This window comes from Mobula hypostoma, chromosome 8 (genome assembly GCF_963921235.1).
Source record: "Mobula hypostoma chromosome 8, sMobHyp1.1, whole genome shotgun sequence".
In the NCBI taxonomy this organism is placed as follows: domain Eukaryota; kingdom Metazoa; phylum Chordata; class Chondrichthyes; order Myliobatiformes; family Myliobatidae; genus Mobula; species Mobula hypostoma.
The window spans coordinates 9,905,908-9,924,017 of record NC_086104.1 but is presented as its reverse complement, the minus strand read 5'-3'; the positions used below and the strand labels follow the sequence as shown (position 1 = coordinate 9,924,017).

At 45.7% G+C, this 18,110-nt stretch overlaps 1 protein-coding gene across 7 annotated transcripts in view; it reads right to left on the bottom strand.

Moving 5' to 3' along the window:
* Positions 1-1,442: 1,442 nt before the first annotated feature.
* hivep2a (HIVEP zinc finger 2a) overlaps positions 1,443-18,110 on the bottom strand; it is a 283,035-nt gene continuing 266,367 nt past the window's right edge. For all 7 annotated transcript variants that reach the window (XM_063055449.1, XM_063055451.1, XM_063055450.1 and 4 more), the window contains 3 exons: positions 13,171-13,272; positions 7,680-8,614; positions 1,443-5,497 (listed from right to left, as the gene is read on the bottom strand). In XM_063055449.1, coding sequence (XP_062911519.1) covers positions 4,970-5,497; positions 7,680-8,614; positions 13,171-13,272 — 1,565 coding nt within the window. In that variant the 3' untranslated portion in view covers positions 1,443-4,969. The remainder of the gene's footprint in view (positions 5,498-7,679; positions 8,615-13,170; positions 13,273-18,110) is intronic.

Here is an 18,110-nt window from a genome sequence, read left to right as displayed (position 1 = left end):
GCCTTCTGAAAATCTAAATATACAACATCCACTGTATCTCCCTTGTCTATCCTACTTGTAATTTCCTCAAAAAATTGTAATAGGTTTGCCAGGCTGTAATACGTCTCTACCAAAGGAGGTGAAAGGTACTCCATCCCTCCAGTAGGCTGCAGGTCACCCTTAAGCAGGGTGTAGTACCTGCTTAGCCCAAACCACCAAACAGGGTCACATGAAGCCATGGGAGTGAGTGGTGGATGGTTGTACGAGCAGCTGGTGCATATCACAAGCCCTGGTTATGCGACCACTGATGTCAGGCAGACAATCTCTGAAGAATATTGATAATGGCTGGGGTCACCTGTCTTATAAGTATACTGCCCAGAAGAAGGCAATGACAAACCACTTCTGCGGAAAGATATGTCGAGAACAATCACGGTCAAAAGACTATGATCGCCCACACCATACAACATGGCACACAGTGATGATGGTACCCCTGACAATTTTGTATAACTGTATCAAATCACCCCTCATTCATCTGCGCTCCAGATAATAAAGTTCTTGCCTATTCAACTTTTTTTGTTTAACTCAGATCCTCAAGTCCTGGCAGCATCCTTGTAAGTTTTCTCTGTATTCTTTCAATCTTACTTGTATCTTTCCTTTAGGTAAGTAACCAGAACTGCACACAATACTGCAAATTAGGCCATACGAGTGTCTTGTACAACTTTAACATTACAATCCATCTGCTGTACTGAATACTCTGATTTATGAAGGCCAATGAGCCAAAAGTTCTCTTTACAACCCTATCTACCTGTGACGCCACTTTCAAAGGATTATGAATCTGTATTTGCAGTTGCCTTTGTTCTACCACACTCCTTGGGGACCTAGCACTCAATGTGTAAGTCCTGTCCTGGTTGCTCACCCAAGTGCAACACGTCACACTCATCTGCATTAATTCCACCTGTCATTTTTCAGTCCATTTTTTCCATCTGGTCCAGATCCCTGGGCAAGTTTTGATGGTCTTCCTCACTGTCCACTGCGCCCCCAGTCTTGGTGTCATCTGCGAATCTGCTGATCCAGTTTACCATCCAGATTGTTGATAGTCACAAGAGGTACAAGAGATGCAAGAAAACTAGAGCAATGCACACAGTGTGCTGGAGGAGCTCAGCAGGTCAGGCAGCATCTATGGATGGGAATGAACAGTTGACGTTTTGGGCTGAGACCCTTCATCAAGACTGGACTGGAAGGCGGAAGAAGTCAGAATCATTGATCTGTTTTCCCTGCAATCACGTTAACACCATTTGAACTTTGTATTCCTTTACTTTGAACTTTAATCCCCCTACAAGAGTTAAATTTAACTGGACACAAAAGTAATTACCACCGTATATTTTATTTTCACTGAACGCCAAATACACACATTTTCCAAAAGGGTTCTCCCACCCACCCCCCCCTCAATCCCAACCCCAGAATACCCCTTTCTCCCCCAGACATCTCCTTGTATATTTCTTTTAATGACAGTTCTGTGCTTTTAATCAAGCTCTTTGTTAATGTCTTTACTGTACAATAAAGTGTAATAACAGGAAAACATGGCGACAGTGTCAGTTTACACAGAAAATGCACAGACAGCTCACTTTAAATATACAATATGTACAAATTTTTGGAATGTATTCTTTTCTGTCTTTGCTAATATATCAAGCACATACACAAAAAAACATATTCACTTATAAGTTTAAAATATCTCTTAAAGTGATTTTTTGTCTTAAACCATCATATTTAAAGTTCTAAAATGATGCACATATCCCAGATACAATTTATTTAATGCTAAACAGTACTATATTTAAAAAACACTAATAATCTCTTCATTTATAATGAATACAGCAACAATCTGGATTAAAAATTTAACTCAAATGATTACATCATACGCAAGATCAGTTTTCAATTTTTTTAAGTGCATAATCACCGTACTTTATTTTCTTTCAATATATAAAAAAAGTAGTAGGCATCACCATCTTGACCCCAACTTCAACAACTAAATTATGCCCCGGACGAGTCATTATAAAAGGAGCCATATTAAATCATTTTTTGTGTGTTCTAATCACCACGGTCAAAATCGGATTTAACTCTGAGCAGGACAGGTAAACCGGGAGGAGGAAATGACATGGGGGAATGGGAGCATTATATATTTTTTTATTTCTTCAATTTCCATGGATATACTTGTCGCCGTCAAGGCCTGAATCGGTCTCCAATCCCTAATTGACCTCTCCTCCCCCCCCCCAGAAGGTGGGGGTGAGCCTGCTTCCTGAAGCGAGTGCTGTGACCCTTCCGATGAAGGTGCAGATAGCGAGGGTGTTCCAGGATTTCGACCCCGGGAAGATGAAGGACAGCCAATGCTTCTCGTGTTCTCAATATTACTTATTATTATTGTTTTTAGTATTTGCACAGTGTGTCTTCTTTTGCACAATGGTTGTCTGTCCGTCTTTGTGCGTGCTTTTCAATTGATTCTTTTGTGTTTCTTTGTATCTCGCATGACTGAAGAAAATGAATCTCAGGATAGTATACGGTGACATATCCGTACTTTGATAATAAATATACTTTGAAGGCAATAGAAAGTCCAGATGGTATTGTGACTTGGACGTGGAGATGGAATTCCAGGATTTAGACCCACCAATCATGATGAAGAAGCAGGGATATATTTCCAAGGTCTCCTACCTAGAGGAGAATCTGTGAGTACATTTATTATAGTTCGGACATTAAATGTATATTTTTTGATATTTAGAGATACAGCACAGTAACAGGTCCTTCCAACAAAAAGCCTGCTCTATCCAGTTACACCTGTGTGACCAATTAACCTACTAACCCTTTCATTTTTGGGGTGTGGGAGGAAACCAGAGCAGACCGGGGAAGCCCACACAAATGAAAGGACAATACAAACCCCTTACAGACAGTGGCGGGAATTGAACTCGGGCCGCTGGCTCTGTAAAGCGTTGTGCTACCGTGCATTCAACAGATTAATGACCTGGCTCTCCGGTGGGTTTCTGAAGGTAGGGAGAGAAAGGTATCCTTCATCCTCTCTCGGTCAGCCCGCCAAAGCTCCAAGGACGAGGAGGGTTGGAAGCAAAACTCATGTTGGGAAGAACGGTCTTGGTGGTCTTACAGAGACCTCCCTGTAGCACCTAGTCCCCGAAGGCAGCTGTACGAGAGGATCAGGACTCTCTCTGGCATAGAGGCATTATGATACAGATGACGGGGGGAAAAGAGAGAGAGAGAGAGAAAGAAAGAGAGCTGGGAACATAAAGATATAAACTCGAGTAACTGACACAAAATGGTGGAGGAACTCAGGTGTGGAGAAACTCAGAAGGTATGGAGAGGAGCGAACAGTTTCGGGCCAAGACCCTTCATCAGGACTGGAAAGGAAGGGGGAAGAAGCCATGGCAGGGGGGGCTGGAGTACAAGCTGGCAGGTGATAGGGAAGGTGAATGGTGGAGGAGGTATGACTTGAGAAGCTGGGAAGTGGTAGGCAGAAGAGGTACAAGGCCGAAGGAGGAGAAGATAGTGGACCGTGGAAGGAAGGGAAGAAGGAGGGGAACCAGAGGGAGGTGATGGGCAGGTGAGGAGAAAAGAAGGGGGGAGAGGAGAAAAAAAGTAGGGAATGGGAATAGAGAGATAGGGGAGGAGAGAGAAATTACCATAAGTTCGAGAAATCAACATTCATGCCATCAGGTTGGAGGCTACCCAGATGGAATATGAGGTGTTACTCTTCCAGCCCAAGTGATTGGGCCCAAAATGCTGACTGTTTATTCCCCTCCATAGATGTTGCCTGATCTGCTGAGTTCCTCCAGCATTGTGTGTGTGTGTGTGTGTGTGTGTGTGTGTGTGTGTGTTTGTTTGTTTTATTCTGGATTTCCACATCTGCAGAAACTCTTGCCCAGGTGTTACTGAATCCATCACATTCAAAGGGATCAGATTTGGTTTGGAGACTGTTTCTCTCCCTCTCATCATCTCACCTGGTATCAATATCTAAAGGAAATTGGACGGGTGTTCAGGACAATGCAATGAATTAGACTGTGAAGTGATCAATGGCTCTGGGTACAATGGCGGTGCTCACGTTTCAAGACCTTAGCAGCAAGATTACTACAGCATACAATTCTCATGCTTCATATGAGAGGCGTCTACACTGGGGGAGGGGGAGGGGAAAGGGGAAAATGCATTTGCAATTTATAAAACAAAAATAATAAATATTAGTATCACAGAATCATTTTTGCTGTACACAAGAGTAGTTCAATTGTATAAAAATACCTTATTAGTGCAAGCTCACGTGTGTAACGATATCCCAACCCACTCACCTCTGACCCAGAGGAAACAAAAATATACCGTTTCAGATAAATCATTCACATTATTTAAGACAAGACCCACGCCCGGCCACCCCAAACCCCACCAAGTGCTCAAAAGAGAAAACAGTACAATTCTTAAGCAGGTACACAATGTTTAAAATATGTACAAATTCTCCCTTTCTGTCGATTTGCATACAGATACAAGCATCAATAAAAGGCACGAAATATTTGCAACATTGAAGAAAAATACATGACAGGACAATAAAAGTAAGCTTGCGAGTTAATTTTGGTCAGGATTTTGTTTTGTTTTGAAACAAACAGAAAATATCTCCGCCGAGTTTTTTTTGCGAGGTCAGGGCGGATCATGGACGGAGGTCGAAGTGACTGACGCGGGTGCCCGCCAACCCTCCTCGCCGGCCACCATCCCCAAAAACCCTTTCACGCCATTGTCACGGGTACTGAGTTCCAACGCACCCCTGTTCTGTGTTTTCAGGGTCTGTTGTCCGGCGGGCTCCTCATCTCCGAGGGGGTCCTCGGCGTGTTGGCAACCAGGAGGAGGTCGATTCTTCAGGACGGGAGGAAGGGAGTGAGACCCACTGAGTTGCTCACCGCTCACCTCAGGTTGACGGAGCCGCTCGGAGCCTCCTTGCACCTGCCCCTCGTGACTAGTCCACCTGGGGGCGTGGCGCAAACAACCGTGCGGGGTTTAGGAGGCTGGAAGGAGCCTGGTCTTCCAGGGTGCATCCCTCGTCTCTGGCCTCCCTCTCTGTGGGCAGGGGCGGCCCCTCAGGGGTGCTGGACCCAGGCGGCGAGACGGCCATCGGGGAGGGCGCGGGCCCCTCCTCCGCCTTGGAGATGATGTCCATCCCCTTGATGCTCTCGATCACGCAGTGGGTGGCCTCGTCGATGCCGCTCTCCTCCCTCCGCCTGCCGCGCCGGGAGGGCCGGGGTGCCGGCGGGATCCCGGGGAAGGCCGGGGCTGCCGACTGCACCATCTGGATGCCCCCGATCGGGATCATATGGTAGGGGGCCCTGGCCTGCTGCTGGGAGTGCAGGGGCAAGTGGGTGAAAAGGCAGCCTGGCTGAGGCTCAGGGTGGAGGGTGTGGCTCGGGTCTCGCTGGGCATTGTCCGAGGCAAACCAGGGCCATGGCGGTGGCCTGCTCCCATCGTACACATTCTGCCGGGATTGTCTCTGTGAGGGGGAAGAAAAAAAATGAACAGATTCAAACACCAAACACTGATAATTTGGCTTGTCCTGCTTTACAGATGCACCATTTATAAAAAAGCATCCAATGTACATTCATCACGGCTTGATATTACAACTGCTCTGTCAGTAACTGCAGAGACCTTTGGACACACAGAAACCAGCCTCCCCCCATGTTTTTCTGTGGAGATACCTCTTGCTGCCTCAGTCACCCCTGACCCCTGATGTTCTCTCTTCTCCCCACACTCAGAAGTCTGAAAGCATGTACCACCAAGCAGCCATCCCGTTGCTAGAACACTAGATGGACTCTTGCTCTCACGGTATGGTAGCGTAGTGGGCAGCTCAACACTTTATGATGTCAGCCAGACATTGGGGTTCAATAGCCCCCCACTGCTTGTAAGGAATTTCGGGATTTAGATTCCTCCCACATTGAAATAAAGTAAGGGTTAGAGTTAGTAAGTCGTGGGCATGCTACGTTGGCGCCAGAAGCCTGGCACAATTGCCCTCCAGCACAGTCCTCGCTGATGTGGAGTGACGCATCTCCCTCTGCCTTCCAGTGTTTCGATGTGTATTTGACAAATCAAAGTAATCTATCCGTCCAATTACAATCTGCCTTGTCGCGGCCGTATTGTCTGCCCGCACCGCACTTTCTCTATAACTGTAAGATACTTTACTCTGCATCCCGTTATCGCTTTTCCTCTGTGCACTGTTGCTGGGAAATGATCTGTGTGGATGGTAGACAAAACGAGGTTTTTCACTGTGCCTTAACACAGTGTGACAATTTCCAGTTACAAAGACGTGTAAACAGGCAACGCAGTAAAGGATTTTGATGTAGAGATAAAGCATGGTAACAGACCTTTCTATCCCATGGAGCTCTCCCCGTCCAATTACACCCATGTGACCAATTAATCTACAAACCCGTATGTCTCTGGACTGTGGGGGGAACCAGGAGCACCAAGCGGAAACCCATGCAGTCACGGGGAGAACATACACTCTCCTTACAGACAGCGGCAGAATTGAACCCGGATTGTTGGTGCTCCCATAGCGCTATGCAAACTGCTCAGCTACCCTGCCGCCCCAACATGGGCCTAATGCAGGCATGTGTAGGTAGTTTGGATGGGACAGGTTAGCATGGATGTGTTGGGCTGAAGGGCCTGGTTCTGTGCTAGTCAAGGCTCTATAATCTGCGGACTTGCAAGTCTTTGGGCTGTGGGGAGAAACCGGAGACCCCAGAGGAAGCCCATGCCAGCACGGGGAGAACATGCAAACTTCGCAGAGAAACAGAGTTGCAAGACCAAACTTGGGTTGCTGGGACTGTAGCACTGTACTGCCTCATTTGGCCTAAAGTGACATAACTGGGTGCAAAATATATTTAGTGATACACCCTGGAGTCGGCCTTCCCAAACCTTCCAACCGCACCATCCCAGCAACCCCCAATTTAAACTAATCTAATCTCAGGACAATTTACAATGCCCAATTAACCTACCCGGTATGTCTTTGGACAGTGGGAGGAAACCGCAGCATCTGGGGAAAGTCCACGCATTCCACGTGGAGGATGTACAGACCATGCTAACTGCTACCATGGCACCCTCAGGAGCTATTGACTCGAGACAGGACAATGGAGGTTGTTTCGAGCATCTTGTTACAGTCTATAGCTTGCTCCCTCTCTCACACTTATTCTAACAAACCTGTTGGAAACTGCTGTTCTTTTTACTAATGCTTTTTTATAAGATTTGTACTTTTTAACAAACTCATGAATTTTTCACACTCAATGGCAGAAAGCGGTATAGCAGTTAAACTAACGATTTATCACCTCCCTCAATTTTCATTGGCTAAGTACTAGCACATCACCCACATGATGTAATTGTTTTAATTATGTAGCCTATCATTATCTAAGGAATTTCATTACCTTATCAATAAAAGTTTTCAGAAGCACCATTCTTTGGCCTTATACCCCTTAATGTTAATTCCCCACTTAGCACCATTTCCCAGCTCTGTATTTAGTTTGCTTAGTATTTGTACGTTTTCTGTACTCTAAAATAAACTGAAGTCTTGGAATTAAGACCACTCATCATCCCTGACTCCTGGAAGAATCCTAAGGATCACAAATTAAACAGAGATCCAACAAACTTTAGAATACAAGTTGCTATCTATTAGTGATCAAACTCACCAGGTTCATCTCTGAATTCTGCATATACTGGCCCATTACATATTCACCCTGGAAAGAACCTCTCTGCGGCGAAGTTCCCCTAATCAATGGTATGTGCCTCCGTTCCTTGTAATCCCTCCTGGGGGAGAGCTCCCTTCTTGGGGATACATCCTTCGCGGGCGAGACCTGCCTTGGTGACAAAATCTCTCTCCTCGGGAGGAAGTGGCGGCCCGGGGAGGCATCTCTCTTCGGAGACCACTCGGTCAGGTGGGTCTCCCTCTTTGGAGACCGGTGCCTCAGAGGCGATATCTCTCGTCTCGGAGACAGGTGTGGCCTGGGTGAGAGATCCCTTCTCGGAGACAGGTACCTGCGAGACGTCGGTGACACCTCCCTCCCCGGTGATCCCTCATACGCTGGCGAGGGTAGAGTGCTCGAGCTGGTATCTCCTGAAGGGGACATCTCTCTGGAGCTGTCCTCTCGTGAAGACCCATCTTCGGTCTGCGCCATCCAAAGGCCAGTTGTGGAAGGGATGTCCAATCTGTCTCTATACTCCATCGAATCCATCAATCTGTTGTGCAAATGTCTCTGATAATCCATCAGCGGCGATCCCGCCTGAGAATAAGTGGTGGGCACTAGCTGAGTCACTTGGATCCTTGGTACTGAGGCGAGGTAACTCATGAGGGAAGACTGATTGTTTGAGTGGGTGACATCAAATGTGGAGACTGAGGCAATGCTAAATGTGCCAGAGGCAGGCTTGGAACTACGGGTTGAGGGGCTGCTACTCCGAGATCTTGTGGTCGGCGTGCTGTCGCCTTGCCGGTCATCTTCATCGTCGTCATCATCATCTTCATCTTCGTCTCCCTCCTCCTCAGCTCCATCGGTGTCCTCGGGATCGGAGAACTGGTGACGCACCGGCACTTCACTCAGGGTGTCTTTCTCCGTCTCATCTGGCATTCCTGCAGTGAAGGGAAGCAGAGGTTGAGGAAGAGGTTTGCATACGTTCGGACTTACTGAGAAAAAATATCAATAAGGTTGAAAGAGTGCACAGAAAACTAAGAAGGATGTTGCCTGATCGTTCGAGGACCTGAATTATGGGGCAAGTTGAATAGATTAGGACTTTATTTCTTGGAGTGGAGGAGAATGAGGGGAGATTTGATATAGGTATGCAAAATCATGAGGGGTATAGATAGGATAAATACAAGCAGGCTTTTTACACTGATGTAAACATTAACATCATCTTGGGCCAACGGTTTTACATGTATACCTGTACTTTTATCGTCAGTCTTACTGGGATGTTTGATAACATCAATCTTCAGAGAGAGCTTAAGCTGAGGTATTTTACCAAAGTTGACACCATCTACCAGAAGGAAACACGAATAACAATAACAATCCCTGATCTCTAGAACTACAACTAGAGGGCACAGGTTAAGAGTGAGGGGTGACATATTTAAGAGGAAGCTGAGAGGGGAACTTCTTCACTCAGAGGGTGGAGAGAGTGTGGAATGAGCTGCCAGTGCAAATGACTGATGTGGGTTTAATTGCAACATTTAAGAGGAGTTTAGATAAGCACATGGATGGGAGCACATGGGTGGAGGGGTATGGAGGGCTATGGTCCAGGCACAGGTCAATGGGAGTAGGCAGAAAACCAGGTTGGCTAGATGGGCCAAAGTCCTGCCTTGGTGCTGTAGTGCTCTGTGAGTCAATGTACACAGTGGGTTTTCAGATCACAATAGAGTCACATCGCACGGATCTCGACTAGGCTATCAATAAGGTCCAAAGCCTGGGCCTCTGTACCTCCCACTGCAACTGGATCCTTGACTTGCTCATTGGAGGACCACAGTCTGTGCAGAATAGAAATAACATCTCCTCCTTGTTGACAATCAACACCTCAAAGATGCAGGTTTAGCCCACTGCCCTACTCTCTCTACACTCTGTGGCCCGGCACAGCTCAAATCCCACCTATAAATTTTCCCTCGACACAACGATCAGAGGCAGAATTTCAGATGGGCACAAGGTGAAGTTCAGAAGTCTGAAGTCACGCACTCAACATTTTAGTTACAGGTTTTTCTCCTCTGCCATCTGATTTCCGAATGGAAAACGACCCACGTACACACCCCACCAAAACTTGTCTTTTCTTTGTGTTCTCTTTTTGCGGCTACTTATTTAATTTATATGTATACATACTGTATATTTCCTATTGTAATTTATAGTTTTTTTATGTTGTATTGCAATGTACTGCTGCCACAAAATGACATATTTCATGACACATACCAGTGATATTAAACCTGATTCTGTTTTACATTTGTAATTAGTTCAGATCTGTTTTCACTTTTACACGGAAGAGTCTTTTTCTGTAGATCAGTGTCAAAAAAAAGCCAAATTAAATCCGCTGTGATTCTATGTTGTAAAACAATAAAACATGAAACTTCCAAGGGGAGGTGAATATTTTATATAGGTACTGTATATAGGGTGAATGCACACAGTCTTTTTCCTAGGAATGGGGAAATCAAAAACTACAGGTGTAAGGTGAGGGGGATCTGAGGGATATGTTTTTCACACAGAAGGTGGAGGCTGTAAAGAACGAGATGCATGAGGAAGTGGTGTAAGTGAGTACAATCACAACAATTCAAAGATATTTGGACAGGGCCATGGATAGGAAAGATTTAAATGGGCCAGTGTCAAATTGGCCGCTTGTTCTGGCCACTATTGAGCACATCTACAAGGAGTGCTGTCGCAGAAAAACAGCATCCATCATCAAGGACCCCTCACCATCCAGGCCATACTCTCTACTCGCCGCTGCCGCTGGGAAGGAAGTACAGGAGCCTCAGGTCCAACACCACCAGCTTCAGGAAAAATTATTATCCCTCAGACATCAAGTTCTTGAACCAAAGGGGATAGCTTCACTCATCTCAACACTGAATTGTTCCCACAACCTATGGACTCAATTTCAAGAACTCTTCAACTCATGTTCTTGATATTTAGTGTTTGTTTATTTATTTATTATTATTATTTTGTTTATTTTGTATTTGCATAGTTTGTTGTCTTTAGCACGTTGGTTGTTTATACACTTTATCATGTACTGATTTTCATTGATTCTGTTGTGTTTCTTTGTACTTACTATGAATACCCTCAAGAAAATGAATCTCAGGGTAGTATATTGTGACATATACAGTACTTTGAAAATAAATTTAATTAGACCTTTGGTTGGTATGGATGATTTGGACTGACAGTCTTGCTTCCATGCTGTATGACTGTAAGACCTGTTACTAATCTCCTCTCCCAAAGGAAGTAACATCTATTCTTACTCCTTAAAGTAACACCAATGAGAGGGAACTTGATGATGGTGAGGACAATATGAGTGAGGTTGATGTTCTGGAGCATGCTGATATTAAGGGAGAGGAGGTGTTGGAGTTGTTAAAATACATTAGGACAGATAAGTCCCCGGGGCCTGACGGAATATTCCCCAGGCTGCTCCACGAGGCGAGAGAAGAGATTGCTGAGCCTCTGGCTAGGATCTTTATGTCCTCGCTGTCCATGGGAATGGTACCGGAGGATTGGAGGGAGGCGAATGTTGTTCCCTTGTTCAAAAAAGGTAGTAGGGATAGTCCGGGTAATTATAGACCAGTGAGCCTTACGTCTGTGGTGGGAAAGCTGTTGGAAAAGATTCTTAGAGATAGGATCTATAGGCATTTAGAGAATCATGGTCTGATCAGGGACAGTCAGCATGGCTTTGTGAAGGGCAGATGGTGTCTAACAAGCCTGATAGAGTTCTTTGAGGAGGTGACCAGGCATATAGATGAGGGTAGTGCAGTGGATGTGATCTTTATGGATTTTAGTAAGGCATTTGACAAGGTTCCACATGGTAGGCTTATTCAGAAAGTTAGAAGGCATGGGATCCAGGGAAGTTTGGCCAGGTGGATTCAGAATTGGCTTGCCTGCAGAAGGCAGAGGGTGGTGGTGGAGGAGGGAGTACATTCAGATTGGAGGATTGTGACTAGTGGTGTCCCACAAGGATCTGTTCTGGGACCTCTACTTTTCGTGATTTTTATTAACGACCTGGATGTGGGGGTAGAAGGGTGGGTTGGCAAGTTTGCAGACGACACAAAGGTTGGTGGTGTTGTAGATAGTGTAGAGGATTGTCAAAGATTGCAGAGAGACATTGATAGGATGCAGAAGTGGGCTGAGAAGTGGCAGATGGAGTTCAACCCGGAGAAGTGTGAGGTGGTACACTTTGGAAGGACAAACTCCAAGGCAGAGTACAAAGTAAATGGCAGGATACTTGGTAGTGTGGAGGAGCAGAGGGATCTGGGGGTACATGTCCACAGATCGCTGAAAGTTGCCTCACAGGTGGATAAGGGTAGTTAAGAAAGCTTATGGGGTGTTAGCTTTCATAAGTCGAGGGATAGAGTTTAAGAGTCACGAGGTAATGATGCAGCTCTGTAAAACTCTGGTTCGGCCACACTTGGAGTATTGTGTCCAGTTCTGGTCACCTCACTATAGGAAGGATGTGGAAGCATTGGAAAGGGTACAGAGGAGATTTACCAGGATGTTGCCTGGTTTAGAAAGTATGGATTATGATCAGAGATTAAGGGAGCTAGGGCTTTACTCTTTGGAGAGAAGGAGGATGAGACGAGACATGATAGAGGTGTACAAGATAATAAGAGGAATAGATAGAGTGGATAGCCAGCGCCTCTTCCCCAGGGCACCACTGCTCAATACAAGAGGACATGGCTTTAAGGTAAGGGGTGGGAAGTTCAAGGGGGATATTAGAGGAAGATTTTTTACTCAGAGAGCGGTTGGTGCGTGGAATGCACTGCCTGAGTCAGTGGTGGAGGCAGATACACTAGTGAAGTTTAAGAGACTACTAGACAGGTATATGGAGGAATCTAAGGTGGGGGCTTATATGGGAGGCAGGGTTTGAGGGTCGGCACAACATTGTGGGCCGAAGGGCCTGTACTGTGCTGTGCTATTCTATGTTCTATGTTCTAAATCCCAAGCTCACTGGCTGGGACCCCAAAACTATTGTCCTGCATTTTCAAATGATGCTCCGCACTCTCATTCTCGCCACCACTGTTCACAGCAATGCACCACCAAGCTTTGGCTAGTGAATACACTACCCAGCTCCTGAGTCCGTGATCAGGCCCCAGACTACCAGCCCTCTCAAGCCCTAGACACAGCAGCTGTTAAGCACAGAGCAAGGAGGCCATGAACCAATATGTCGGAATGGGAATGAGAATCGGAATCCATAGATGCTAACAGACTTGCTGAGTTCTTCTGGCATTTTCGAACATAGAACCCGACAGCATCATCAATGTAGATCATCACACTGAGTATTGAAACCCATTGCAAGATGGAAATTTGCATTCCGATTGGGATTAATATTTGAAATGAAGTGGCAGGGTTGTAGGTAAAAGGAGAGGACATCTTGGATGTTTCCCCACAACGACTACACCAGTTTCGACAGGCTGAATGGGTTCTGTCCAGAGCAACAAGGAAATTTGTCATTACTTGCCTGTCTCCTCTGTGTCGGTGCTGTACATGCATGTTATCGTTATACCCAGTTCCAAACACTTCTTGGTGTGAGCCTTCGATTTCATGTGTTTTGTTAAGTTTCCTAGACAGAGGAATCGAAAACACAGGGTTAACTATAGGACATAAAGTTCAAAGTACCATTACTACCAAGGTTTGCAGATGACATAAGACCACACGAAATAGGAGCAGAATTGGGCCATTCAGCCCATCGAGTCTGCTCCGCCATTCCATCATGGCTGATCCCAGATTCCACTCAACCCCATACACCTGCTTTCTTGCCATATCCTGAGATGCCCTGACCGATCAGGAAACTATCAACTTCCGCCTTAAATATACGCATGGACTTGGCCTGCACCGCAGTCTGTGGCAGAGCATTCCACAGATTTACTACTCTCTGGCTAAAAGAATTCCTCCTTACCTCTGTTCTAAAAGGTCACCCCTCAGATTTGAGGCTGTATCCTTTAGTTCTGGATACCCCCACCATAGGGATCATCCTCTCGACATCCACCCTATCTAGTCCTTTGAACATATATACAAGAGATTTTGCAGTTGCTGGAAATCTAGAGAGACACACACAAGCACCGTGAGGCACCATGGTGGTACAGCAGTGAGTGTGATGCTATTACAGTGAGGGGCGTCAGAGAGCGGACATGTCCTCTGTACGTCCTCCCTGTGGAATGCGTGGCCTGCTCTGGTTTCCTCCCACAATCCAAAAACGCACAGGGAAGGTTAACTGGTCACTGTAAATTGTCCGGTGATTAGGCTGGGGTGAAATCGGGGTTGTCGGGGGTTGCTGGGCGGTGCAGCTCGAAGGGCTGGAAGGGACTGTCCGGACCTGTATCTCTAAATAAAACCCTGTAGGATCTCAGCAGGTCAGCAGCATCCACGGGAAGGTAGACAGAGTGTGAGTCCTGATGAAGGGTCTCGGCCCAAAACGTCGACTCTTTATTCCTTTCTGTGCTTGCTGCTTCACCCGCTGAGTTCCTCCTGCACTTTGTGTGTTATACATTATCATATACTACACTGACATGAATTGCAAAGAGTCCTTGAAAGTGAGCCCATAGGTTGTGGGATCATTTCAGAGTTGTGGTGAGTGAAGTTATCCATGCTGGTTGTGGGGCAATGACTGCTCCTGATGCTGGAGGTGTGGGCTTCTGTGCCTCTTGCAACAGCACAGTGCAGGAACAGGCCCTTCAGACAACAGCGTATGTAATCAATTACATTTAGTAATCAATTAATCCCTTCTGCCTGCACAATGTGATGAACTTCCATTTCCTGCACATCCCTGTGTCCAACAGCCTACTCAATGCAGCTGGCATATTTGACCCCACTGCTACCCAGGCACCCACTGCTCCCCGAGTAAAAGCTTGCCCTGCGCCTCTCCTTTGAATCCCCTCTCGTCTTAAATGCATTGCATCTGCTATTCGACCTTTCAACCCAGGAGAAAAAGATACTGTTTGTCTGCTCAATCGATGCCTCTCATAATCCTATACATTTATCAGGTCTCCTCTTAATCATCACCACCCCAGAAAAACAGAAAAACAACCCAAGTTTGTGCAATCTCTCCTAATGGTGCATGTCCTCTAATCCAGGCAACATCCTGGTGAACTTCTTTTGCATCTTCTCATGGTTCCTATAATGAGATCATGAGGTATCAAAGGATAATTAGGGTCATAGAAACAAATAACCTGGTCCATACTGACCAAGAATCCCCCCCCCCCACCAAAGCTACAGCCATTTGCACATGTCCCATGTATCTGCCTCTACCTTCACCATTGGAACCCACCAACCTCTATGTAAAAAAATCTATCTCTACCGTCCCCCTCATGCTTTCCTCTCAGGGAAAAGGCTGTCCACTGTCCGAGACCCTTCATCAGGACTCACACTGTTTCTACCTTCCCGTGGATGCTGCTGACCTGCTGAGATCCTACAGGGTTTCCTTCACTTGAACCAACCTTTCAAACTTACTCCATACCCTCTCACACAACCCTCCAGTTTTCTATCAACCATGTGCCTATCTAGGAGTCCCTCAATTGTCCCTAATGTACCTGCCTCTACCTCCACCCCTGGCAGCACATTCCACACACCGACCACTCTCTCTGTAATAAAACCTCTCCCTCTACTTTCAACTATCACTGTAAAAATATGCCCCCTTGTATTAGCCATTTCTGCCCTGGAGAAATGTCTCTGGCTATCCACTCAATCTATTCCTTCACTTGAATTGACACTTTAAATTACTCCAAGATCAAACAAACCCTTCCCGCCTACATATCCCTCATTTTTTTTCTATCATCCACGTGCCTATCTAAGATTCTCTTAAATGTCCTTAATGTATCAGCCTCAACCACCACCCCCGGCAGTGCATTCCATGCACTCACTACTCTCTGTGTTAAAGAAAACCTATCCCTATAACTTTCTTCCAATCACCTTAAAATTATGCCCCCACGTATTAGCCATTTCCGCCTTGGGAAAGAGTCTCTGGCTGTCCACTCGATCTACACCTCTCATGTGACAATAATATTCTAATTTACTTCAGTTCAGTTTACGTATACAAAGAAAATCCATCTGGGAATGAAGCTGACTGTGCAGGCCTTTCAGAGAAAGTCAGTGTACAATGAATTGCTTTGAGAGAGTTTGTCATCTCACACGATGGACACAGAATCCATTTGGCACAAGGCTGAATTCCACAATCAGCAACTTCAGGCCAGTTAAACTGTTCCTCTTCCCCACCCCCGAACACGCTCATTAACTGAAGGAATGTTGGCTGTGTCTGCTGGAAAAAAAAGTTTCCCGCTCATCTCTGGCATGTCCAGCTTGATCACTAACATCCTTCTACACTCAGTGGCCACTTTATTAGGTACACCTGTACACCTGCTCGTTAATGCAAATATCTCATCAGCCAATCATACGGCAGCAACTCAATGCATAAAAGCATGCAGTCGTGGTCAAGAGGTTCAGTTGTTGGTCAGACCAAACATCAGAATGGGGAAGAAGTGTGATCTCAGTGACTTTGACTGTGGAATGATTGTTTATGCCAGATGGGTGGTTTGAGTCTCTCAGAAACTGCTGATCTCCTGAGATTTTCACACACAACAGTCTCTGGAGTTTACAGAGAATGGTGTGAAAAACAAAATACAAAAAATCCAAAGCTGCTGTTCTGTTCCTTGTTAAAGAGGGAGGTCAGAGGAGAATGGCCAGACTGTTTAAAGGTGACAGTAATTCAAATAACTGCGCGTTACAACAGTGGTGTGCAGAAGAGTATTTCTGAGTGCACAACACGTCAAATCTTGAAGTGGTGGGCTACCGCAGAAGATCACAAAAAGGTGCAAGAGGTAGCTAATGAAGTGTGTAAGAGCAGTGCCCTGACGTAACTGACATACCCCCTGTGCTGCACCAGGGTTTAAGGACACGATCCGCTGGGTTACAAGTGCCCGGCTTACAGATATGAATGAGTTTCCGTGTTTTTAACATTTAAAAGGCCAAAGTTCAAGGTAAATCTATTAACAAAGTACATATATGTTGCCATATACAACCCTGAGATTCATTTTCTTGTGGGCATTCAGTCAAAACAAAGTAACACACCAGAAATCAATGAAAAACCACATGTGACAGGGATAGATGAACCATCAATGTGAAAAGACAAATAAGGGGAAAAAAAACAAATAAACAATAAATATCAAGAACGTGAGTTGCAGAGTCCTTAAAAATGAGTCTCTAGTTTGTGGAATCAGTTCAGAGTTGAGGTGAGCATCCACTCCCGTTCAGGAGCCTAATGGCTGTAGGGCAATAACTGTACCTGAACCTAGTGGTGTGAGGGCTGAGGCTCCTGCATCTCCTTCCCGGTGGCAGCAGCGAGAAGAGAGCATGGCCTGGATGGTGGGGGTCCTTGGTGACAGACGCTGACATACATCTTTTCATTCCTATTTAGTCATTATTGCAAATTCAAATTTCTGGACCTTAACATATCAGATGATCTGTCCCGAGTTCCGCACAAAGACGTCATCGCAAGGGGGGAGGACCAGAGTCTTTACTGTCTTAGATTAACAAAGAGTCCAACAAACTTCTCTAGATGTATTGTTCTAAGAATCCACGCTGGGTGCATCATTGTCAGGTACGGGAATCCAAATGCACAGAAGCTTAAGGAACTGCAGAGGTTTTGGACTCAGCCCAATACATCACGGGCTCATTTTAACCCAGTTTTGTTTTTAAGAATGACTTTTAAAAGACATTTGGATAGGTGCACGGATGTGAAAGGTTGAGAATGTCATGGGCCAAATGCAGGCAAATAGGACAAACTTGGGAGGGCACTGTAAACCCATAAGTAAATTTATTAGCCTTATTTGTTACATGTACATCGAAACACACAGTAAAACACATCATTTGCATCAATAACCAACACAGACCGAAGATGAGCCGGGGCAGCCCGCAAGTGTCATCATGCTTCCGTTGCCAACATAGCATGCCCGCAACTTAATTGCACTAACCCAGACGTCTGTGGAATGTGGGAGGAAACTGGAGCACCCGGAGGAAATCCATGTAGTCAAGGGGAGAACAGATAAACTCCTGAGAGAGAGAGGCAGGAATTGAACCCTGATTGCTGGGCTGTAAGCCGTTGTGCTAATTGCTATGCCTCTGTGCCAGTGACAGTATGGATCAGTTGGGCCGAAGGGCCTGTTTCCATGCAGTATGACTTTGTGACTCTAAAATGGCATTTAATGTAGGATTAGTGTGAATGTGTCGGCATAAACTGAGCTGGCTGAAGTGCTGTCTTCCCTGTTGTTAATCCCCACAAAGGCGAGGAATAATTCAGATGAAGAGATACAAATGTTTTTGCTTTCTTTGGATTGTGGGAAGAAGTCTTCTTCTTAGGCAGCTTCTTGGGTATCAATATTGACTTGCTTTTATTGCTGCCCAGTAGTT